At 29.5% G+C, this 27,691-nt stretch overlaps 1 protein-coding gene across 1 annotated transcript; it reads right to left on the reverse strand.

The window, feature by feature from the left end:
- Nucleotides 1–9,319: 9,319 nt before the first annotated feature.
- LOC107440457 (Cyclin J) lies at nucleotides 9,320–24,007 on the reverse strand. Its single transcript, XM_016053374.4, has 5 exons — nucleotides 23,684–24,007; nucleotides 22,355–22,652; nucleotides 18,772–19,056; nucleotides 13,799–13,958; nucleotides 9,320–12,350 (listed from the first exon to the last, which is right to left on the reverse strand). Exons 2-5 carry the CDS (start codon nucleotides 22,608–22,610, stop codon nucleotides 12,233–12,235), a joined length of 819 nt encoding a protein of 272 aa, XP_015908860.1. The 5' UTR covers nucleotides 22,611–22,652; nucleotides 23,684–24,007; the 3' UTR covers nucleotides 9,320–12,232.
- Nucleotides 24,008–27,691: the final 3,684 nt, after the last annotated feature.

The following is a 27,691-nucleotide window of genomic DNA, read 5'->3' on the forward strand; positions in this document are numbered from 1 at the left end:
TTTCATAAGCGTCGAAGATGCGTAGAGCTCTACAGTATGATAATAAAGCATGAAAACCATGTGGACGCAACCAGTTTACTATGCTATCTCGAAAACAGAAATATTAACTTTAAAACGCAATGGAAAAAAAAAAACTTCCTACTATAAGACATGGAATTGATACCAAGAGTGGATAGTTACTCAGACTCTGGTCTTTTGAATAATTATGCAAAAACACTAGATTAAAATGAATTTTTAAAATATGTTAATCTACTTTTGTATAATGAGACTGGTAATAAGACCTGTATAAAACTATGTTGAATAGTTCTTGAAAAATAATAATTAAAAAAACATATATTTCTTACTTATAGAATGAATAGCATTTTTAAATTGTAGTGCATTAAAAATTATACAAATGATAAATTTTGGTTTTTAGTATTAAAAAAATACCGTCGAACCACAAGCAAACATTTAAAAAAATAACGAGGATCTTGTGCCGGATGAATAAATAACATGAAACATTTTTTTAAATGTCATTTGAGGTATATGATGAAGGACCATTTAATCCAGCAGATCCTTATATAATTGACTCTGACAGCTTTGGCTACTAATGGGCTGCAGTGCAGAGGAAGAACTTATTCGAATTTTTCTGTTGACCTAAGAGGACTTTAAGTTTCTTTCTTTTCCTTTACTTAATTTTTTTATGCCTGCACATTTAGTTTTTCTTCCTCTTCCTTTCTTGTCATCATTCAGCCCCCCGCAAGAAATCATTTCTATTGTTTTGAAGGAGCAGCAACAGCCTTATGATTCATCAGAATGGATATTGCTAAAAAAAATATTTTAAGATAATGCTGCAAGGCAAAAACTGGGAAGTCTCAAATGACCTTAATTTTTCTGTTAAGGTCGGGACAAAGCTGACCTTCATAATATATATCTTATATATAAATATATACAGGGGGTGGACAAAATAATGGAAACACTACTATACTTAAACATTTTTGTCATATTTTTAAAGAAATACTTAAAAAATCCTTATATAACTTCAGAAGTGTTTAGATCATGTGATTTCTAATACATATCAAAGAAGTTTAAAGCTTTTAGAGGTTTGAGGGTCCGATAATAAATTACAAACGGAAAATAATGTTTTTCAAAGCCCTATGCCAAAAAATGTAGCAATAAATTTGTAACTTGTAACAATTATTTTGGTCATTATATACAGTAATTGAACTGAATTTTGTAAACATAGCTTAAATATTTATGGAGATTTTATAGACATTTTTTATAAGAAACTAATTTTTTTTGGACTTGTGTTTTTTTGCTATAACTTTAAAATTATTCAATAAAATTAAACAAAATTTTTAGACCAATTTAAAATTAATTAGAAAATTTTTGATTTAAAATTAAAGAAAAATGAGTTCGAAACTGTTAAGATATGAGTAATTAAAGTAAATCTTTTATGCTGCGCATGCGCTGGAAGAAGTAAAATTCTTTTTTGTAGCGAATCTTATTTCTCAACAAATATAAGAGGATTCTTTCTTGAGATTTCGTGGAGTAAGGTTGTTTATAGTCAAGCTCCCGCCCTAATACGTCTACCTATCACACTTACGGCAGAGGCGGCTAAAGGTTGTGTAACACGCAGTCTCGCGCTAGAGTTAAAGTAAATTATGAGTTTATCAAACTTTGTAACATAGATTATATCAACGAAAGAATTTTTAAGAATGGTATTGTTGTTGTTCATTTACGTCGCACTAGAGCTGCACAATGGGCTATTGGCGACGGTCTGGGAAACATCCCTGAGGATGATCCCAGACATGCCATCACAATTTTGATCCTCTGCGGAGGGGATGGCACCCCCGCTTCGGTAGCCCGACGGCACGCGAAGTCGAGCACTTTACGGTAGAACAGTTTAACGAGGACCAATACCGCACACCCTCGGTCCCTACGCAGTTTGATCCCAGTGGTCACCCACCCGCACACTGCCCGCAGCCAGTGATGCTTGACTTCGGTGATCTGCTGGGAACCGTGTCTTAACGATCAGTCCACTACGGGACTTTAAGAATGGTGAATGCATAGATGAAGTTATAAGTGACACCCGAATGTTCATTCGAGAAACGATCCGAATGATCCACGAGAAGCACCTAAGGATAAAAGCCACATATGACATTAGATTCGATCGACTTCTGAAAATGAAAGAGAATGCGGCTGAGAAGGAAACTACTAAGTCAGAAACATCTATGGAGATAGAAATTCCTGAACAGACCGTGACTCCTACTGAATTAGAAACCATGAATGATATCCAGCTAACTGAAATTCTAATGGATTCCGAATCTCCGTCCTGCCCGGAAAAGAAGATTAAGAGAAAGAAGAAAAAGAATAAGCCTTGCGTCAACACAGCGATGCAAGTAGATCCAGCTTACGCCATCCCAGCGGCTCCAGTCCCGACAGAGCAAGAGGGGAACACCGAAGCTCAGGCGACGGAAGAACACGCAGCTCCCACCACTTCATCTTTGGAAATTTTTCCAAACAAGAAACTGAAGACCCTTATCCGAGGACTGAAAATCGATACAGATATTCCTGAATTAGAGAAATATCTCAAAGAATTTCTCCCGGGAAAGATAGTGCAGCTCAAGAGAAGCGGGCTGGAGCTTAGGACCCTCCCACTATTTCTCATCTTCCAGTTGGATTCAAGCAAGAACTGAAATATCTTCAACATCAGATCTTACCTTGAGAGCCCATTTCAGAGGGGGACGTTTCCAAGTCCTATGCTATAAATGCCAGAAATATGGACACACCCGACGCAGCTGTACAGCCACAGTTCCCGCCTGCATGAAATGTGCCAAAGCCCACATCTCGTAAGAAGCCTACTGCGGAACCAACGACCTGCGTCGGTGAACACCCAGCCTGCTTTACGCGCTGCGGTGCAAGACCCAGGAAGCTTCCTAAAGAAAGAAAAGTCAAGAACGCCACAGACTCTGCCAGCAGATTTCTAAGACTCTTCCAAGAAATGAAAGAACTTTTAAAGGACGAAGAGCTTGTTAAGTTGCCTCGCTCCCTCCTCCCTGCAGTCACAGAACTGATGTGGATTTCCACTGCCTACAAGTTATCTTCTCTCCTGACTTCCACAATTTTACATTGAGGATAACTTTGTTGTTGTTGTTACTTTACGTCGCACTAGAGCTGCACAATGGGCTATTGGCGACGGTTTGGGAAACATCCCGGAGGATGATCCGAAGACATGCCATCACAATTTTGATCCTCTGCGGAAGGGATGGCACCCCCGCTTCGGTAGCCCGACGACCTGCGCGCGAAGTCGAGCACTTTACGGTAGCACAGTTTAACGAGGACCAATACCGCACACCCTCGGTCCCTACGCAGACTGATCCAAGTGGTCACCCACCCGCACACTGACCGTAGCCAGTGATGCTTGACTTCGGTGATCTGCTGGGAACCGTGTCTTAACGATCAGTCCACTGCGGGACGGATAACTTTTTCATTTATATCTTCTAGATATTTATGACTAATTAGATTCGATGAATCAGTTAGCATCAACTAATAAGAAAAGTCCGATTTGATTATATTAAAAATTTATTAAATTTCAAGCAATTTTCTATGTAATTTTCGTACTTTTTAAGAAAAATGCCAAAAATAAGTTTTACAACTTCTTCTTGTACAATCAAACAAGATTTATTAAAAATGACACAGGCATTGTTCGGGATCAACCGCCATAAAAATGTCGCATTTTTTCGCCCGTTTTCTTTCCTTATTAAATCCCATTTATTGTAATGTATTATTATTTATTAAATTCTGTCCTATATCATACAAAATATCTCTAGAAAACCCCTTATCCTTTTGAACTTTTAAAAAGTACGAAAACTACTTTGAAAATTGCTCGAATCTTTTTTAAATTTCAAAGATATTCAAATCGGACTTTTTTCATTAGTTGCCAAATACGATTCACTACAAAGTTAAGAAATTAATTTTATTTTCTTTAAAATTTTTCCATGCGCATTATAAAACTACTTTAATTACTCATATCCTGCGCAGTTTTAAACTATTTTTTCTCAAATTTTAAATTGCACTAAAAATGTTGTTTAAATTTATTGAATATATTTAAAGTTATACCAAAAAAAAAAACTTAAGACAAAATAATTAGTTATAAAAATGTTCATAAATATTTAAGCTAGGCTTACGAAATTTTGTGCAATTATTGCATATAGTAACTGTCACAAGTTATAAATCTATTGCTACATTTTTCTACATAAGCTGCTCAAAAAAATTACAGTCCGTTTGTACTTTATTGTCGGTCCCTCAAATGTCTAAAAGCTTTACATTTCATTGATATGTATGTGAAATCGCATGATTTAAGCACTTCTGAAGCTTCGTTAAGTATTTCTGGAGAAATATGTAAAAATGTAGAAGTATTTCCAATGTTTTGTCCACTCCCTGTATTCAGGGCCGGATTAAGAGCCTCAGAGGCCCTAAGCACTTAAAAGATTTTGATGCTCCCTAAATGTAAATCAAAATATCATCACAAATAAATTTTTTTTAAAAATAAAATTAGAATAAGTTTACAAAAGTAAATTTATATAACTGCAAAATCAATCAGTTTTTGCAGATGATCTATAAAAGGAATCAAATTTTTTGTATTAACTCTTTGAAGAGTTTTTTCTGCTAACCACATATTTTGTGATCTTATAACTGAACTAAAATAATTTGACAATTGTGTTTTAAAAATTGTTGACAATTGAATTTTCTGGTGTTTTATTCTTTAAAAAATTCTCTGGCACGCAAGTTATTTTTTTCTTTTTCATTTTAATTCTATGAAATATAAAAAGAATTTCTTATTGCAACTTTCCGGTTGTTCCATAATGGCTTTTTTAATTTTAGCTAAAAATCAAGGGAAATTTCTTTTTTTTTACTGCGGGTATCAAGTTAATATTCATGTAAAAAAATTATTGAACTTTAACGAATTTTTATAGAGAAAAAATAAAAAAACATACAGAAGCTCAATACTGTATAAAAACGGAATAACTAATTAATAAAAATAACGAAAACCTTTTTTTCATCTCTGTGAGTGTTGGGAAACCTGCGACAATTCTCCGTGAATTTCTAATAATTCTCTTATTACCTGCAACATTTATTATTATAATTAACTCGCTTTCGTGTTTGTAACAATAGTAACATGCAATTGAAATTTCCACTTCTTCCTGACTAGCTAGAGCACTCAAATCTTTACTTGAGCTCCGTGCTTATTGAGAATACAAGTCGTTTCCTGACCACAGCAGACAGAGTTTATTACAATTTTATTGACAAACAGGACGTATCAGAAATAGATATTTTGATCACTTTCTATGTAGCCAAAGTGCTCCAAATTTAACTTGTATTCAATTGACAAAACAAGTTACGATTACTTCCGAAGCACTGAAAGCTAAAATCCTCGTAATTTTTATCACTAAGTAGAATTTTTCGTTAAACATAACTTTTTTTTTTTGCCTTATAAGTGGAATCTTCAAATTTCACCTGTGTCTGGAATTGAGCTCTGTGTCTGATGACAATTCAAGTTACATTTGCTTCCTAAAAATTGCGAAACAAAATTTATCTCCATTTTCTTGGCAATCAAAATTTCGACCCTTTTCAGACATTAACAGGGCCAAATCTAGAAAAAAATATATAGATATAAAATAAAAATTTTAAGAACTATGTTTTTTGGGTAGACTAAAAAAGAAGAAATTTTTTTAATTTTTGTCACATCTAATACGAAAAATATAGGCGCATCACTTTCTAAAAATAGAGAGAGGGGTGGGGGGAATTAAAAGTTGTTGACCACCTCCCTCTCCGTCTTTTGAAAGTGATGTGTCCAACGTTTTAGGAATGGCAAAATCGAATTTTTTTCTTTTTTTTCGAGCACTTTAAAAACGTAGCGTTTAATATTTTATTTTACATTATAATACAAAATAAATTTTTTATTCTTTTATCTCTTAATTTATTTATTACAAATCAATAAAAATATTCTACACGATCAATATGTTGAATATAAAGTTAAAGTTCTGAATTACTAATAAGTTAACTTTATAATTGAATCAATTCATTTTGGATTTCTCTTTGTAAAAATTAACAACAGAAATTGAGTTTTGTATTTAAGTCAGACTGATAGAGCAATTGCCTTAAAAACGCACAATATGCTTGTATTGAACACTCATTTTATTATAAATTCACAAATAATCAGAAAAGGAGCTTAACGAAAAAAATCAAACAAAGAAGCTCTTACTCAGAATAAAAAAAATATTTTTTTGAAAGATTTGGTATTCTGACCCTTGAAATATATAGGGAGGAGGAGGTTGCCAAAATCTCGAAAATATTGTCCCAATAACTTATACAGGAGAGTGATTAAAAGTCTTGAACACTTTCTCTTTTTGCCGTAAGTTTTTATTTTTTAAAAAATATAGGTATTCCGCAATAATATTTTTCTTTAAAACTAGAAAAAATTGAGAACAATAGTGACCAAGAGCAATGCTATGCTTCCCAGTGTCTTTATTAGAGCCAGGTTAAGTAGCAAAATGTAAAGATAGTATTTTTCAAGAAATTTGAAATAATTTCCAAAACGAAAGGCTCCAAACTTTGGAGTTGTGCAAATTATACGAGCTTCATGAATTAAGGATTATGGTGCTTATTTTCAATGCTAACATTTAGATAAGATTTGTATTATGATATAAATTTACACACAGTCAGATTTCAAAACGTTGAAAAAAATCTTTACTAGTTCGATTAACAACAAATATATTTAATAGCAAGGCAAATTTTTATAAGTAACTTACAATAATTTGCCTTGCTATTAAATATATTTGTTAACTTTTAACTTAGTTAAAAGCAACATCAATCGCATTCATAAATACATTTAAAAAAAAATTAAACATATAAGCTAAAAAGGAAAAAAAATTTAAATAAAAAATTGAACAAAAATTTTATAGAAAACATAAAATATGAGGAAATTTATTAGTTCACTTATCAGTTATAGCTCTTAACATTTATGAGCCATTATTAAACATTAAATACACTTGTAAATTACAAATGAAATATGACACACATGATCAACACAACTACTGTAAATGTCTTCATGAATAAGGTCAATCAAAAAGATCCCTTTTCATTTTTCCAATGTCTTCATATTAACGAAAAATCAATTAGCAACAGATTAATTTTATAATTTAATTGACAAATGCACAGTTCTCCTTAGGAACAAAAAAGGGCAAGGTACTTCCTCACAAGAAAGAACACTCACTTAACACCGTTAAAAATTATCAAATGTGTAATATTATGTCATAACTGAATTTGATCTTCAACAATTTTTAAATCACTTATACTATTTTACATGAGAATTTCTTAGTAATTCTCACTCATTATCAAAATAAGAGAAAAAATTTTTGTTTATAGAAAGTAATTAAAGAAATCCCTAGAGACAATCACTGAGCACATTTTTTTTAAATAAATAAACTAAAATTATTAATTGATAAACAACTTGAAAGCTTTATTTTATAATTTAAACTGAAAATTAAAAGGCAATGAACATTTAAAGTTGGATTTTCTTAAAAAAAAAGGTATTAATTTATTTAAAAAATAATTTTAGAATTTAAAAATCACTTAAAAATTCATAACCGAGTATACATAAATATACAGTATTAATATATATCCCCCCCACCAAAAAAAGAAAAGAAAAAGAAACTCATAAAAATTTAACCAGTAGAGAATAATACTAACAAAATAAATACTTGTAATAGTAGTTAGAATTAAACCTAAACAGATAATTTTTACCAGTGTAATTATAATTAAAACAATGAATTAATTTTTTTAAATGGAATATGAATAAAAAGGCAGTGTTTTTAAGGAATGGTAGCTTACTTCTACAAAAAAGGCAGGCAGGGAGAACACTGTGAATGTAAATGATTTTTGTAAATGATCAGTTTACGTAAATCACATAAATACCTCCAAAAAATGTAAATGGAATGGGCATACAAAGATAATATTTACATAAATTTACCAAAAAACAATTATAACAAAGATTAAAGATGCTTAACAGGTAATTTGTTCAAAAATAAAGAAACAATTTATTAAGCATAAAAAGAAGTTCAATTGTAACAATACAGATTTAATTTACCTATTTTATCTCAAATAACTAGACATTTGAGAATTTGAGGAGTCACCGTAACACATTAACAACTCTTAAGATTGTAAATATTAAATTTTATTACTCACCTATGTTTCACAAAAGATTAAGTTATTTCCCTGAATCATTATAATTTTGTTTGACATAATTAAAGAAAATACAAAAACAAGCATTTTTTTTTTTTTTTTTTAATTTGTAGTCTATGATTCAAACCTAGACTTTAAGTAATCTAGCATTAAAAGATCTGAACATACAAATAGCAACACTTTTCATCATGTTTTATTTAATGACAACACACTTCGATTTTCATTATAAAAAATAAATGCTCCATGTAACAAAATAATTACATTTGAAAAAAAAAATACACTCACCTACAAATGGTAACTTCAGGCAAATGGGTAGAGACAAAACAATACAACTCCAAGCTTAAATATATGAGAGTACACAAATTTACAACACTAACTGAAACACATGCGGACTGATCTAGTGTTTGTTTATTATGTGACAAAATAAAATAAAAAAGTAAATAGTAAATTCTGTGTGTGATAAATAAAAATATCATCCAGGCAAAATATAAACATTTATATGTCATTTGTACTAAGCAATCATATACATAGCTGCCAACTTCGATAAGAAAAAATCCTGTAGATTTTACAAAATAATATAAATTTCATGATTCTATATAAATTTCCTGATATGATTTTATGATATTTCACTCCAATATGTATAAAAACACTGATTAACAAAAGAAAAGCATTTTTTTAAAATAAAAATTTGTTCTATTTGGGGCTAAGTATATTATTTCCACAAGCAGTCAAAACCATGAGCAAAATTCTCTATTTTGAAGAGGAATGTTCTAAAATTATGAGAAAAATCAGAGCTGGCAGCAATGCATAATGTTAATATCAAAAATATCAGCAAACAGCTGACAATTTTCAACTGTATTAAGTTAAATGGCAGTAATATTTATTTGTGTATAAAAGTATATTAAAAAAAAAACAGGAACAGTCAAACTAAGTATGAGCAAATTGTTGGGTGAAGAGCCTATATAGGGGTGCACAACCTGCAGCCCACCGACCGTCGATGTGTGGCCAATGGAAGCTTCTGAACACAATGATTTAAAAAAAAAAAAACGAAGAAAAAATCAAACAAAGAAGCTCTTNGTCCTTTCAACTGGCTCTCTTCAATCTAGTTACTTTTTGATGAAAAAATTTTTAAGAAACCCCACTAAGGTGATATATGTTCTTAGCTGACCAATGGGAAAATAATTTTATAATTCAAGCGTCACTGGATCTTATTTTTATTGCTTCAGGATTGCTTTTTTGTGGATGGTCAAGGTCAAAGTTATGGGTAAGAAATTTAACATTTTCAGCTTCGCCTAATTTTGAATTTGTTTAATAAACTAATTTTGTTTTGTTAAAATAACTATAATCCCCCTTAAAATTATCAAGATTTACTTTGCTTTTAGAGTTAGTGCTAGAAAAAATATTCACTTCAAAGATTTAAATACTTTTAAGAACTAAGATATATTAATCTAACGTTTAAAGAGTTTACGATTATCATCGAAGATGTAAAGTTGCAAAATTACCGTCGTTTTAACATTTCCCTACTATTTTGTATAGATTATCCGTAGGCTAAGACAAAACCATTAATGTGTGCCTGACCATCAGACCACCGAGTCTCGAGGGTTAAAATACAAACGTTTTTAAATGATTGTTTTACAATTCACAGACAAATTGCACAAATGGGTGAAAATCATTTATGTTTTGTTAATGAAAAAAAAAATTGGCTTGCCACATTTTTGAAAGTTTAAAACATTTAAAATAAGTTAATATTTTCAAATATTATTCAAATTTGACAGATTTGATTAAAGATCTTGACAAATTTTAAAATATTAAATTTGACAAAATTATTCCGAAAAAGTTGTTAAAAAAAGTGATTTATATATCTTTCAGTAAAAATATAAATTTTATTCACAGAGTGGATCAACAAAACTTTTAAGAAAATTAAAAAAAAATTACATTTTGAAAAAGAAAGCAATAATAATTATCTATATTTTGGAAAAAATGCTTGTTAAAGTCAATGAAAATGAATCTATTTATTTAATTTTTATAAGCAATATTTTAATCAATCATAATGAGTACATTTCAAAATAATTTCAATAATTTATTATTACAAAAACCCATTTTTTAAACAAAAATTAAATTTATTTTTGTTGTTTAAGTTTTAAATTATAAAATTTATGCTCAGTTTAATTAAAATATAAATAGCATTATAAAAATACTCTAGAGTTTCATCATTTTTTTGATTTTGAATAAAAATTGTTTTTTCTCCTTTATCAAATTTTACCATACCCCATTTAGTTCATCTTATGAATAAATTTAAAAATAAAAATTTGTCTTCATTATGCTTAGATTAGCAGAAAATTAACAACAAATTAAAAATTATATTCATTTTTTAAGCTTTTATAGAAACAAAATATAATTTCTATTTTAACGGATTTCAAGGGATTACCTACACCTGAATACAAATTTTTATTTTTTTACTTATTTCTTTAAACAAAAATTATAATGTTATTAAATTTTTTCAACAATTTATGACGAAGGCGAGAAATTTGTTCAACAACTACCACAAATTCCGAAAGCAAAAACAAAAATTTCTAAGAATTTGGTAGTTTTTAGGATTAATATCATTCAAAACTCCTTTTTATATGCAAAAATTGAATTTTGATTTCTGGATACTTTCCATGCTTGCTATTTCAATGTATTTTGCAACATTTTCCTGCATTTTAAATTTTATGCATTTAAATTTAAAAAATATTTTTCTCACATTTTTTGATGAAATTTAAGGTCACTTTATATTTTAAATTTCCACAAAACATACTTTAAAATCGCGAAATTTTTAATTTTGTATTTTTTGCTCGTTACTTTTGCTTGAAGTACTTCTACTTTTATTTGTTACTTTTTAAAAGTAACGTTCGCACGCATGATTATTTTTACAGAATTCAGCACAGTTTTAAAAAATCTGATATTTTTAATATTATATTATAATGCGTGAATATTGAGTTTAAGTAATCATTTTCCGACCTGTTTTATTTTTGCCGATTTCATCATAAATCCAAGAGACATTTTGACGCAGAACATTTAGTTTTTTTTTCTTGCTTTTTATAACTACCAACTTCCATGTATATTACGACTTGTGAGTTATAAATTGCCTTGAATTGATTACTTTTTGATGTGCTTTATTTATGTCCATTTCATTGTAAATCTATGTGTCTAATTTATCATCTTTTTTTTATATCTATAATCTCTTTTTTTAAGGGTACTTATTGTTATGCTTTGCCATGTGATTTTAAAAATCCTGTATTTTTACTGTGATATTATTATGACACGAGAGTTTTAAATTGCACATTTAAATAATAACTTTTTGACGGACTTTGCGAATTTCATTGCAAATCCAAGATATTTTCAATAATTTTTTCAACAATTTTGAGATGCATTACAATGCGGTTTTAAAAGCTGCTAGTTTTATTACAACATGCAAATTATGAATCAGGCAATTCAATTATTACATGCTAATGCATTTTATTTGTGCTGATTTCATCCCAAAGTTAAGCATTTTTTTTCAATTATTGCGCTGCTTCCCCATGTGATTTTGACGATCCCGTTACATTACTACAATGTTATTACAACACGAGAGTCTCTAATAACACATTTAAACAATCACTTTTTTATACTATTTATTTGTGCATATTTCATGGTAAAGATAAGTTATTTTCCTGTCATTTTTTCTGCAGTTAGCGTCATGCATTTTTATGTGGTATTTAGAATCCTGAATTATATTACAAGCATTTATGTAAAAATTATGACATTTGCCACCAACATGACTAAATATATGTGTGGCCCTTCACTTAAAAAGGTTGTGCACCCCTAGCCTATAAGTTTGGCACAGTAATACAATTTACAAGACAGTATCAAAAATATGAGATCACAAGAAATATAAAAACTATTTTGTTAACTATTTAACCTTTATAATCACAGGTTTATCACAGATGGTAGCAAAATTTATAACAAGGAGAGAAAATTATACTATTCAGCTTTTAATAATTTTAGAGGCTGAATCTTCTGATTGACTGAGTTTTCTTTTGCCAGAGCCCAAAAATCTGTCAAGAGTTTCTTTTTCGTTTTTTACCAAATCTTCATCAAGAGCTCTAGAATATTCATAACAAGAACAAATTTTAAAGCTTAAATAAAATACTGAACAAAAATTTACATCCAATCTAAATATAACTTTCATCACTATATTGCTCTTGTTTGAAAAAGGTTTCACAATTTTAATCAATAGAGAATTATCATTACAAGAAGATCATTACAATTATTAATTGCTAATTGTGGTTGTACTTCATGTTCACACTCACTTCATAAAAAATATTTGTAAATTCAAACATAAAAAAAAAATATATATATATATTTAGAAGACAATATTTTGGATTAAAAACTAATTTTTATAAAACTAACAAATATGTTAGGTTCACATAAGTATGGCGAAAACTGTCGTAAAAAATGTTAACAAATCATATGCATAGGCGACTAATTTGAGAAATATTAGTGTAAAATCTTTATGAATGGAATCATTATGAATCAAATGGGTCAAAATAAATATTGTATTAAAAATACCAGGACTTAAAAAATCAAGAGGAAATTTCAAGAGGCTGAAAAATCTAATGTATTCGAATGATATTACGAATGAAGTATGTTGAAAAAGCAATTGCAAAATGACGCGGGATTGGAGAATGCGAAGAATATTTTAAAATCGAATTATTGTGCATTTCATTGCATAAATATGCACAATAATTGATATTCAGCCTAAAATATGTATATCTTGTGTACTTGTACAAATTTTTTTTTCTCCAAAGAAAACTATATAGTGTTAAATTTGAAGCTAATACAAAATTAAATGTTCACAACAACCTAGTTTCTTTTCATAGACTCTGTAGTGACGGTACATAAAGATCTTTTACCTTCTATAATGAGTGGTGATTATATTAATTACCTAAATAACAAGTGAACACTTTTATGGAAAAAGAATTTCACCTAGGATTTTTCACCCCATTCTTAGAAATGCAACATGCAGTTTTTCACACATTACGTAATTCTTTTCTTTCCATAAAATATTGCTATTGCAATCATAAGGAATTTCATTAATTTATATAATGTTAAATTTTTATTATAATTCTTACAAATCAGTGAAGTGAACTAGTTGCTATTTAATCATAAATATGAACTATAGAATCTTCTATGAAGTATAGAATCTTGGTTACCATCATTTAGGGGACATAACATGAGTTACTTTAATTTCTCCCACGGGTATCATATTTTAATAACATATTAACCACATTTTTATAATTTTTAAACTTATTATGGAGGAAGAAATGACCGTTCAATATTAAAAAGTAAAGAGATGAGTGGCATTATATTGATAGTATCTCATTGGTTCAAGAGAAATTTTTTTTAAGTGCTTCCAAATAATTTTTTTTGCGATCTTTGTTGCTAAAATAATAAAAATGGATAATACTCAATTATATACTTCAAAAAGAAATCACTATTGCACAAAAAAAAAAAGAAAAAAAAGAAAAAAGATAGAATTAGAATGCCTTACTGGAGCAGAAGTTCAACACAAGGCTCAATTTGCTGGTATTTATAAAGTGTGACACTCTGCAGTGTCTCAGGCCAAACAGGTCTTATTAACAAACAACGCCTTGTAGAAGCTATGCAAGCTGCAGCCACTAATGAAGGATAGAACTGCAAATACTCAGTCTCTAAGAAAATAGAATAAATACATGCATGTAATGAGTCAAAGACAGAAATTTTATTTAATGTACATTTAAAATTCATAATTTTATTATAATCGGAGGCTTTTCAAATTACCAAAATACAGACCTGTTTAGTATACACGAATGTGGAGAAAACTTGGCACCAGTGAGGAAATTTTTTTTCTATTATTAAAAAAGAAAAATTCCGCCTTTTCAAAGAAAGCTTGTCTTTTTCGATTCAGGAGAAAAAAATGCTAACATATAAGAATTAAAAAAAAATTTTTTTTTAATGATGATATTAATTTAAATAATGATGATAAAAATAAATATGGCTACATTAAAGGTAAATTTAAATCAAAAGAGATTGTGCATTTATTAATTTTAAACAGACACTTAGGGCCTTGCTTAGCGGTGGGCAAACTGGGCGATATATGGTTATATTACAGGATAATAGTTATATTACAAGTTTTTCTTTACATTTACTAAATCTTTGATATATTCTTACTATTCCTTGGTTATATAATATATAAGAGTAATTATAATTTATATATATTTCCAAACGTGCCTAATTTCATTTCATTTAATATTTCTGTGTATCAGGAGTAATTTTTAAAATAACAAAATGGAAGTTTTTGCCAACTTCTATTTCATCATAGTTAATTGTGATAAATATTTCAACTATTACCAATTTGTGAGAGTGGAGAGATATCCTGAAGAACAACTGCAGAAGATGTTGAAAAAAAAAACAGTGTTAGCATGATATTTAAAAATAGTAAATTAAAAATTTTTTTATTGATTTGAATCAATTGATATTTTTTAAGTCATAGATTTATTCAAAGATTATTATTTATACAGTACTGCATTATCTAATATGCATATATCTAAGGTGCCCGACTACTTTTTTTTAAAAGTCAATTTTGACCGAAACATCATTTTTCTATATTTTATATAAAATAAAACTATGAAACTTTCTCTTTCACAAACCATTCAAAATGTGTTTCAACATCAAATAGAACAGAAGCTAAAATGATTTTTTTTTAAAAAAAAAACATCTTTATTAGTTACATTGTCTTTTATCTGTGTCCTTTTTTGGCATTTTTCTTAAAACTAATTTTTTGATTATTTTCTTTCTTTCTAAAAGAAATGTCTTAAAATATTTTAGTTCAAATTACTTGAAATTTTGCAATTATGTTTCATACACATAATGTCTATGGCAGGGGTGTCAAACCAAAGCAAAGTAAAAATAAAATAGAAATGTGAATTAGAAACGAAACCAGCATATAAAATTATAGCACACTTTATTTATAAACTATACGGATAATTTTAAATTGTACGCTCGAAAATGTAAAATTCTAATTGACTGAAATGGAGGCCGCTTCACACAAAGCTGTCAATTAGATAGTACATATTCAGGTTTATCTTGCAACAGCGAGGTACGTTGGTTATCTTGCTACAAGGTTCTCAAACAATTCTGGGATTTGAAAGAAGAAATGAGTAAGTTTTTGCAAACTAATAATCATGATACAAACTTGTTTTCCAATCAAATATGATTGCAAGATTTATCTTTTATGGCTGATATAACCAAACACTTATCCGATTTAAATTTATTGTTACAAGGCAAGGATCAGATCATTATGAACATGTTTGACATAATTAAAGCATTCAAATGATAACTATTTCTTTGGGAAAGGCAACTGAAAAATGAGGATTTAACCCACTTCCCAACGTGCAACAAGAACAAATCTAGTTTAGATGATACTGCATCGTATCAAAAATATGCAGAAAAATTTTTTAAATCTTAGAACAGAATTTGAAACAAGGTTTAAAGATTTTAATTCTTTAGAAGACAAATTTTGTTTGTTTTCCTCGATTTTTTGAATAAATATAGACTCAGTACCCAGTTACATGCAAATGGAAGTGATTGAGATTCAGTGTCGGCAAGGTTTGAAAATACTCGAAAATTCGCATATGAAATTATTTCCATGTTTGGAAGTACTTATCAGTGAGAGCAATTATTTTCTGTTATGAATGGAAATAAATCTCCTGTCTGAAACCGTATTAATTACGCTCACGTTGGGTCAATTTTGAAAGTAGTCTCGGAGAATGAAATTTTTCCCGAAATAGAGAAGATAATAGCAAAGAAGAGATGTCAAGTATTAGGACGTAAACCATAATTTAACTTTATATATGTTTATTACAATTGAAAATAAAAATATTTGTTTTCTATGAAAATTGATTTTTTTTTTTTTGTTTTTTTGCGGCCCACCTAAAGTTAAGCATTGTTTATTTGGCCCAAGTTAGCTATTGAGTTTGACACCCCTGGTCTATGGACTAGTATAAAATATTAAATTGATAGCTGTGTATAAAACAATTATTTTTATATTTTACGGCTAAAATAAAAATAATTAAATGCAATTTCGGCCTTTATTACCAATAAAGTTTCTATATTTGTTGTAAAATATCCAAACATAAATATTATAACTGATCCTTTGTCTATTCTCTAAGTTGAATTTTTATAAGTATTATAAAGCAAAAATAATGAAAGAATAACAAATTTTAACAAAGTTAAATAATTTTGAAAAGAAAAAAAAATTAATTCTTGGTCTTTTCTGGCCTCCTTTTCTCCCATATTTCCTTGAAAAAAATTTTTTTTCCTATTTTTTTTATTTTTAATGTTTATACCATGAATATATTAAATGAGTAGTTAGGGTATCTAGTTGCAATTAAAGAATAAATACTTGTTCTGCCAAGAATAATTTGAATTTAACAATGTTTTCTTATCTAAATTAATTTATTCGAAATTAATTCGACAAACTGGTTATCTTTCTTTGCCATTCATTAATGTTGAGACTTTGATGGAAAAAAAATAACTGACTTCATTTATTCAGTAATTAAGCACATGGGACAAAAAATTAGTCACCCTTAGAGAAATCGTGAAAAACATCATTTTATAATGTTTAACACAACACCGCCTCTGAATTTGATAACAGCCTGGATTCGGTTAGGAAGGAGTTCACAAGGTTTTACAGGTACGTCCAATCCAGTTTAAGCCACACTCTGAGAATTTGATTCCTCAAATCCACCAAATTGCGAGGATGGTGATTTCTGCATTTTACCCGTTGTTCAAACATGTCCAAAAAATTTTCACTTGTTTTCAAGTCAGGTGATTTTGCAGGTCAGTCGAGTTGCAACTGAGTGTCCATAAAACCAGTTACATGTTCTTTCAGCCCGATAAACTTTGCTGATATCATCTTGAAAAATAGGAGTATCGACAGCATACTCTTCATGAAGATGTTGACTGAAAGGCAACACCTAATCATGCAAAATGTTCAAATAAACTTGTTGCTCATTTTAGAGACCACCTCAGTGAGGGGAGCCAATCCATAATAAGAAAAACACGTCCAAAACATGACAAACCCACCTCTCTCTTTTACCTGACCTCGCACACAGTAAGGATGAAATGCTTCATATGATATTCGGTGCACTCGACTTGCGTCATTTGAATAAAGGCAAAAACATGATTAATAAGACCATATTACATTCCACTAGTCAGCAATTGCTCGCGTTCGGTGTCTTCTAGTCCACTGAAGTTGCGCAACTTTGTGTGCCTGTGTGAGCAATGACTTCCTACGAGGTGTTTGAACCCAAGTGTTCATTGCATGCAGCTCCCGTCGCAATATTCTCTCACTAATAGGATGAGGTGGACCTTCATTCACTAATTGAGGTAATTCCTGTCCGGTTTGGAAACAATTTTGATTGATAAGTCGTAAAACACGTATCCGGTCCTTTTCATGCAGGCAGGGCCCGATTAACCTCAGAAAATAGGGGAAGCATAATAGGATTTTGGGGCCCCCCTAACTTGGGCAAAATAAACTTTTGATATTTTTCGCCCATAAACAATACATTTTAAAGAGANACATCGTCTTTCGTGACCACGTGTATTGAACCACTGCTTGTAGACACATTGAACAGTTCACTTCGAAACACCAACAAATCCAGTAAATTCATTCACCGTATGACCATAGGCACGGCCAAACACAATTACTCTTTTTTACCACTCTGTCATATCTTTAAACTTACCCATTGTTGCAAACTATTTCAGCTTAAAACAAAAATATCTCACTGATGACTACTTGCCTTTGATCATGTTGAGGCAGTGGACACACAGTCGAGCACGTTACTTGACCTTTGCGTCATCTAGGGTGAGTAATTTTTTGTATGTTGAGCTTAGTTTGTAATGTTAAACAATAATATTAACTTTTTATTATTATTAGTGGTATTAAATAATATTTAGTATTCTTTTACGCTTTGTCAGAATTTTGATCATTAAACGTGAAAACAATTTTAAAAAAATCTATTTGAAATAAAAAAAAGTTCTATGTTTAATATATAGTTTTTTTTTTAAAGAAAACCGATTTTTTTCTAACCACGATAAAATACCTTAATGTTTCGCCCAGAACCATTAAAATCCTTAGCACGCCCCTGCAGACTCTTGAAAAATAAATAAAACATAACTATCAATAAATAAAAATAACATTTCTTATACTTGCCATATATTTCAAATTTATAGAATATGTAAGATTAGTAAGAAATGATTGTAAATGAAAATAGACTGTGAGCTTTACTAACCATGAATGCACAGTACCAAAATAATATAGGAATAAATAAATAAATACCTAAATTATAAATCAAAAAAGATAAAAAAATAAAATAAAAATCTAATATGTTTTTTAATATATATTTTCAGAAATAAAAACATGAGATTAGCATAAAATATTTTTAAATGAAAACAGAAGGAAATATTTTCTATCATACTAACTTTGAACAACTACATCCAAAAAATACTCAATATACTTCTTCACACACGTTTCTGCACCTTGGTATCTGTTTATTGGCTCGTCTTTAAGTAAATCATTTGGCAGAAAAACAAATAAGAGGTAATATTCAGTAAAATGAGGTGCTGTAGGGAACATAATATTCCACTCATAGAAAGACAAAATAGCAATTTCCACTTGTAAAAACTCAGACAATTCATATTTTGAAGGAAGGAAAGTTTGGAATTCGCTGTACTTTGGAGGCATTTGATCTTGTTCCTCAAGTTTAGCTAAAAGGAAAAAAAGTCATAAGTATCACAATTTTTGAGAAATTAATCTACTATATTTAATCTAATTATATTTCTTTTTCATTTTGTTTTTTGAATTAAATTGAATGTTTAGTTTAAAATGTATAGTGCCAAAATTAATGTGGCAAATTTACAATAATGTTCTTGTCATCAGTCATTAAGGCAGAAGAGTTCCGATTGTCCGTGTTTTCAAGTGGCACTATGGCCAAGAATTAGACTTTTGAAACACACATATATCACACTCATTTATAGGGCGGACCCATTCATTCACCCACAGATCGTGATTTTGACCTCAACCAGAGAACGACCAATCTTCAATTCAGAGTTGAATTTGTTATGGGAGTATGGAGGACTTTGTGACCTGGCACATTTAATATACGCCAGTCACCCTTAGCTACACGGGGAGTCTTCGGTTGGCTGGATTGGAACTCCAGTTCTTACAAATGTGAGTTCAGCGCCTTGCGAAACAGGCTATCTTGGCCAATAATATATGTACTCCATGCAAGAAACTACATCCATTACCAGAGGTCTGTCCAGACATTTTGTAAAAGGTCTTGTTTTCGTAAAATAGTGAAAAAATTACTCATAATTTGCGAATATAAAAAAATGTTAAGTCCCATTCTTTCAACCAGGGTCTTGCTTTTATGAATTTGTGCAAATAAGGTCCGATTATTGTAAAAAACTTTCTCAAGGAGTTTTTAAATTGTAAATAGATACAAGATTATGCTCAGCACTGCAAAATTATAATTATATAAAAAAAATTAAATTTTCAAAAAAAAACAAAAAAAAAACAGCAATTGCTGATTCTAAATTAGAGATGCAACATACAAATATTTGGTATTTAACCTATACTGCTGAACGCAGAATATTCATTTCAGACGAATAATGGAAGAAGCGTCCGTTGAAGACAAAACTTAATTCGTTTGTATCCATATTTCTTTTTTTCCCCCTTGGGAAGGGTTTATTCGATTAACAAAACAATAATNATTAGAGATGCAACATACAAATATTTGGTATTTAGCCTATACTGCTGAACGCAGAATATTCATTTCAGACGAATAATGGAAGCACAGTCCGTCGAAGACATATATCCATATTTACTTTTTTTCCCCTTGGGAAGGGTTTATTCGATTAACAAAACAATAATGAAGATAAACAAATTTGTGAAGGTTCCGATTAAACGTAAATCATTTTATGAAGGGTCCGCTTTTAAGTTAAAATATTTTGTGAAGGGCCCGTTTTAATGAAAATATATTTGTGAAGGGTCCGTTAACGGACCCAAATTTCTTCTAAACAGACTCCTGATAACAAATTTAAAATAAAATAAAAAAACAAACAAATAAAAGGGTACTTGGACATCGTTAATCGGCACTTATTTATAGAAAATCCCTAAACAGCATTATTTTAAATGTTCGGCTGTATTGTAACTGACAAAAAGTATCTTTAATCAATGTCTCAAATGTTGATTTTGAGAAATATTTTATATCTAACTTAATCTAAAATGACACTCACAATGAGTAAATGGGCTTCAGGCTAAAGTAAGAAAAATTTGTTTAATTTTAGTATAACTATAACAGAAACTAAAAGTGGGACACAAACAATTTCCAGCTTTTTTTAGATATATTCTACACCTTTAACTTATAAGTCAACTATCCAACCATTCTATCTAAATTAATTTTGATAAAATTGCAGAAAATAACCATTCTTCACTGTTTCGTAGGATAGCCTAAACTATGTTTAATTTCCGATCATGCCATCTAAAAATTTTATTACTTACTAGTCAGGATTGATATTTTGTTTGGAAGAAACATTTCTTCCAAGACTCTAGAAGAAATTGTAAAAACTGAAAGAAAAAGGATCATATGGAAGAAACTGGACAAAATGGAAGAAACCAAAAAACTAATACACAGTTCAGCAATAACTATTATGAAAATAGTTAAAATTTAAACCAAATTCAAATACACCAGCAATATAACAGTTTTTCACATTAATCTTTAAAAAAAAATCCATTAACTTAGTATTTATGTAGGTTTCATACAGAATTAAAAAATCAAGGTATATTGTTTAGATTTGGATCGAGCTTTCAATCTTAACATTTTGATTCCAAAAATTATGCTATTTCTTCCTCTTCTTCAGCACGACAGCCCCTTACAGGCCTTGGCTGCCTCAACCACCTGTAGCCTCCAGTTCAAGGCGATTTTTTTAAAGTTGTTTATCTTTGATACTTTTAGATCTTTAGCAAGTGTCATCTAGCCATCTAGTTGGAGGTCTTCCTCTAGCCCGAGATCCCGCAGGATTTTTAAAGGTGGCGATTCAGACTGCATTATTAACTAGACCTCTCCAGATATGGCCAAGCCATCTTAATCTATTGCTTCGGATGACCTGCACTATCTTTCGCTGTCCATGGAGTCTATATAATTCAAAGTTGGAACTGATTCGCCAACAACCTCCTTCCTGTACTGGACCAAAAATATTTCTAAGTATTTTCCTTTCAAAAACACCAAGAATACTCTGAGTGTCTGCATATAGTGTCCATGTTTCACTTGCATAGAGCAATGCTGGTAGAATAAGAGTCTTATAAATTTTAAAAGCTATTTAGAATTGTGAGTTAAATATGTGATTTGTAGTTGTATATATGTTTAGCATGTTAATTAGTCAATTTAAAAAATTTACTAATATTGTAATATGGTACTTTGGGATTATATCGTCAACTATTTACGTACCTAGAGATTATCCAGTTGAGCATTTTCGCCAAACCAGATATCACCAAAAAGTAGCTTCTGTGCCAATAACAGCAAATTTTATCATATTTACTGTGTAAACCTTGACTAAACAAGTCAATTTTCTTTAGCATGTAGAAATATACTATTTTTCTTTTACACCAGTTCAAAATGATTTGATTTTGGGACTGTACAAGGATAATGACTTGTTTGCTTGCGCTTTAAAAGCTATCAAGGATCTTTGTCTGAAAAAATTAGTTATAATAATATTCATATAGTTAGATACAAGAATAATTCAACGTGTAATTATAAAAAAAAAGAGGTTTTTACTTTGTTTTGATTCTTTTTATTACACTTTTTCAATATGTATCTTTACACTTAAATTTTTTTTGTCATTAAATTTTTGATAAATTTAATGCGTTTAGAATGTTTATTTTGGAAATCGCTTTTCATTATGATGACGCCAAAGGATTTGTGTATTTTCACTAGCGTTGACAGGTCGACGGGATAATCCCAAAGTACCTTTAATACAAATACTGGCAAAAATGAAATAAAAATACCTGCAAGTATTATGCAAACGATAAGAGCTATTTCTAAATGTCCTGATAATATACGGTGGTTATCCATAAATATATCCAACAAATATGCTGCAAGATGCTGCACAGCCACGCAGTATTTTTTTTCTTCGCATATTTGTTCTAAGTATCTTATCAACTTTGTTCTATGCTCCAGCTGAACAGATAATCCTCTGAACATATATCTCTTTCTCTCCTTACATCTAAGATGTTTATGGATGTCATCAGCATAGGTATTCATTCACTATTTTTTTCTTATTATCAATAGTCAGACTTGTTTTAACTGAAAAATTTATAATGATTATTATATACTTCCTTTAATATATCAAGCATCTTAAAGCATATAAAATAAATCAAACAGAAATAATAGAACAATAAGCCTCTATAATGAAAAATCGTTGTTTACAAAAGGTAATAGTGAGTTATGAATTTTATCCTCATCTAATCATTTAATAAATATTAAATTCCAACAATTCTAGACTATTTCTTGAGGGAAAATTACATAATACTGCAGCAGAAAAGTCTCCAAGTCGTAAAACATCTGGGCAGACTTAATAAAATATCACAGAAGAACTATGATAGAAGCTATGATAGAATTATATGAGAAACTTAATAAAATATCACAGAAGGGCTAAAATTGCATAACCTGTACTAAAACTTGGAAGAGTTTTTTTTTTTTTTTTTAAATTGCAGGTTTAAAACTCATTCGGCACGTTGATAGTTGTTGTTGGCACGGCATCACAATATGGAAATATACAATATTTTTTAGGCATCTAATAGAAGATAAACAAATAAGTAATTATCTTTTTGTTATTTCAATTAATGGTGTAGTTTATAATGGAGTACCTTTTTCATTTTTTCTATTCTTTACATTTTGTAGGAAACAGAAAATAATTTAAAAAAGCGAGATTTTCAAATCTAAGAAATTATGATAAAATTCGGAAAATGAAAGATTTTATAGACAGTAAAACCTTGTGAGAGACAAACAAGTGACAGAGTTTTTCATGCACCCTATTCTTCCTTTTAACCCAAGTATTTTTCAGATTCCCCGTTTAGTTAAAGAGTTGTCTTCATTTGAAACTATACTTTAACAGTATGACAAAACATACATAAAAAAGGAATGCTATTTTGATAACTTCCAAAACAGTAGATGTAACTTAAATTCAGCACTTTATTACTTTTTAGTTAATAAAAAAATTTTAATAAATGAAGGATAATGTATTGCAACAAACATGGTATAACTATGTGGCTTTAAAATTCCGAACCAGATAAATGAGAACAAAAATCGAAACAATGTAAAGAAATTGTTGTTACCAATAATTTCTAAATTCTTTTTTTTGGAATGAAAGTCAGTTGGTAAAATAAAAAACAAAAACTACGATGTATTTCAAAAAATAAAACTTTCCAAACATCACTGAAAATTTATCAAAAAACAAGTCACAACAAATTTTCACATCGAATATGACAGGTGACAAGAGAAAAAAAAATTTATATTTCTCTTTTTGTTCAAGAATGTCACTTTTCTCGTTCGGATAAGCCTACAATTTCGTTGAATAGATTAGTCCCTGGATACGTCAGATTAAACTCGAAAAGTTCACGCAGTTGGAGTTTCATAGATAAAAGAGGAACCCGCAAGAGGAAGTGAAGGTCCTATCTTTCCGGTGGCAAAGAAAAATGGGTTACTTTTTTCAATCAGTGTGGCGACTTTTTCTATCTGTTAAATCGCCACATCGCCAGTGTTCGTGTGCATGTTTGTTGTTAATTTCACGTGCCGAAATTTTACTGCAAGGAGTAGAAATCTAATCTGTTGTGGTAAGTAAAAATTATTAATATGTTAGTTTTATACATTTATTTTTAACGAATTAAATTTTAAAACATTGCATGAATGTTAATATATTACGTTCTATAAAACGTAAACATCTTTCACGTGTTATTTTCCATTGAGAATGAATTTTATAATTCAACTTATATAGACAGAAATGCTTGTGTGTTGTACTGTTTGTCATTAAAATTAAGGTACGATGCTAAAATTTATATAATGTTTAGTTTATAATAAGGAATGTTGAAATATGAAGGTTGCATTTTTTAGGATTGCTGTATTAAGAAGATGTGGTGATTAAAGTTACAAGTATTTTAGATCTTCAAATTATCTTTATATATTTCAAGATTGATAGATGAGATTTATGTATTCAAAATAAATTAGTTAACTCTGTAAATTTTGTCTGTGTGAGAAATTTATCCTTTTTGACATTGTAATTCTTTAATGCATAGTATTTTTAATGATACTTTTTTTCTCTAGTGGTTCATGATTCATGTACAGGAAAGACTGGAAGCATCTCTATGTACCAAATACAGTTAGCTGATTGTGGCGAAGATAAACTTGGTGAAACAGTAGCTAGAGAACTGCCTATTTAGATAGTTTATTAAACTTTCTATATAGATGTTTTTAAAATGGTTATCTTTTTATTGTTTTTCCAAGCACGGTATAACAACTAAAGCTTATTTGCAAACTTAACTAGATGTTAATTACTTTCTAGGGTAAGTCGTTCATTAGATTGTAATTCTAGATTTAAGATTGTTCTAAGAAAACTTATTATTACATTAGCTGTATTTTTTACCTCTTACTGCAATTAATTTTGCATTGATGACAACAATAAAAGTTACGTGCCATTCAGACTCCCGAAACTGGTAAGTTCCCTTTTTCGAGTAAAACATTGCAGTTTTATCAAAATATTTTTAGTTTAATTTTGATCTTTAAAGATGTGAAAGTTTTCTGTAATGCAAATAAAATCAGCTTATCTTCTAGTAATTTTATATTTATATTGTCAATTATTTATAATTTCACATTTATGTGGATATATTTGTAAGCATTTGGAGTTTTCATTATTCTCCTTTTGTTAGTTGTGTACATATAATCATATCATGAAATGTAATCCAAAGTTCTGATTTTTCGTAATTATACAAAATTTAATCGGCAGTTTGGGATTAAGGTTATTGTTTCTAATTTATAAAAATTTAAGTATTGTTTTTGAAATTGCACATAATTAAATGATCAAGTCATTGATGATAATTTAAGTTCTTTATTGTAGGGTAAAAGTACAGTTTGTTAAAAGTAAAATTAATTTTGTGTATGAAATGAAAAAAGCAGGTATATTGTATCAAACATATGCATGATCTTATTGTCTGCTGTTTAAGTTATGTATTAATTTCACAGCCTGTGTATAAACTCTTATATAGCCTTTTTGGGTTGTGGGATGAAAGTTATAACAATTGTGTTTTATGAATGTTTTTAATTGTGTAAAAGCTAGTTATTGGGACATCTATCAGAACAGATGTCAGTAAGCACATTTGCATAAGTATAAGTAATTCATAATGAAGCAAACCTCATTGTCAGAAATCGGATCAAAACTTTTTTTCTTCTAAAATGTTCAATTTATTCAGAATTTTCTTTTTAAATATATTATAGTAATAGAATCTTTTAAATATATTTGATTAATTAAATGCCTATTAATATTCAAAATTATGAGTAAACGTAACACATAGAATTTCAAGTATGACATCAATTTTAACTGGAAAATATTGCAATTTTTCTATTTTGATAACTAGAAAAATCTTTAGAATTTCCTTTTGTGTCAATTATTTAGTACATTCTGCAACAGTTATGAAATTTATATTATTTCGTGAAATCTACTGGATTTTTTTCCTATCCGTGTTGTCAGCTATGATTTCGCAATTTTTCAGGGGAGAGTTTCGTCAATTTCAAATATAGTTATATAGATCCTGAGGAATCAGTCCTCAGAGAAGCCTCCTCTGGCAGCAATAACAGCAGTTAAACATGTTCTGCGTCAATGAAGGTCAGGATAGTGCGGGCCACACACGGTCATGCATTGTCCTTCTGAAAGTAGCGTTTTGGAGACCTGAAAGGTAAGGTAGAGCAACTAGCCCTAACACATCAGAAATGTAACAGCTGCTGGCTGCTGTTGTGCTTACAATGTGGCAATGCGAGCAAGAGGAGATCGAGACGTGTATCAAATGTCACCCCATAGCATTACTCCAGGTGATGGGCCAGTATGACGATATCGACTGCATGCTGCCAATGGGCGTTCTCCATGATGTCGCCAAACAAGGATGCAGACACAATGAGATTAATAAGTAAAATGAAAATTATTGTCAACAAGTCATTTAAACATTATCTGTATAAACTTACAGAAAGAATAAAGTTCAGCAGTATGAATAGAACATTAAGCATAAAAATCCTTAACAGAGATTTTCCTCGACACTGTATTCACTATGGAAACTAACCCACAGGTTTTATGAGAGCAAATCCAGGTAAGATTCCGAAATTTCTTTTCACCGTGTACGCAACTGCATGTTAGTTGGTCCCAGAGTTAACTAAATTAAATCTGAAGATTTCCTCGGTTTGAGTAACTGCAGGTGCGTATTAGGCAAATTTTTATTTGTTTATAATTTCAAAATTAACACGTTTGATGTTCAGTGAGGACAATTTATTTCTAGATGTAACTATAATTAATTTATATCAAATAAATGTTTATTAATAGAATGAAAACTAAATTTTCCTGGGTTAATATCTTCAATAGAATATATTACGCAAATTTCTCAAATTATTATTAGCAGTCATTCCTGCACTTAAATAATTTTTCAATCGGAAAAAAAAACCCGTAGATAATTCAGATTGTGCCCATAATAATAATTAAAATAATTTAATTAGCTTTTATTTATTTTTTTTTCAATGAAAAAAAAACAACCGATGCTTCAAAAAAATATTAAATTTGAAAGAGAATACAATTCATAAAATTATTATAGATCCGAATGATGTATATTGAGGTGATAGATCTTGCCCAAAAATAAAATATAGTATAGAGATGAACAGGCAAAATAATGTGCAACATTTAGATATGAAGACAGCGAATGACATTTTAAAAATTATTATACATAAAACAAAACTATTAAAAAAATAAAAACCATTATTTCACTTTATTTTTAATATATAATACTAACATAATTTAAAATATATAATAAAAATTTAAATTATGCTGAAATAAATATTATGTAATCAATACAAATCTTGATGTGAGGTAACATTTTAACTACACAATAATCTGCATCAAATAACTTTAATGACCATTTAGAATTTTATAACCATCAAACAATCAGCTGAGTATTTGGAAAAAATAGAATCATTTGAGAGAGATTGATTGCTTAATATCATATGAAGTTAAAATGCCATCTTTAATTAACATTTTTTTGGCCTGGTTACTTTATGACATCTGGGGCATATACAACTGATATATTTTTATTTAC

Source organism: Parasteatoda tepidariorum, chromosome 8, assembly GCF_043381705.1.
Source record: "Parasteatoda tepidariorum isolate YZ-2023 chromosome 8, CAS_Ptep_4.0, whole genome shotgun sequence".
Classification (NCBI taxonomy): domain Eukaryota; kingdom Metazoa; phylum Arthropoda; class Arachnida; order Araneae; family Theridiidae; genus Parasteatoda; species Parasteatoda tepidariorum.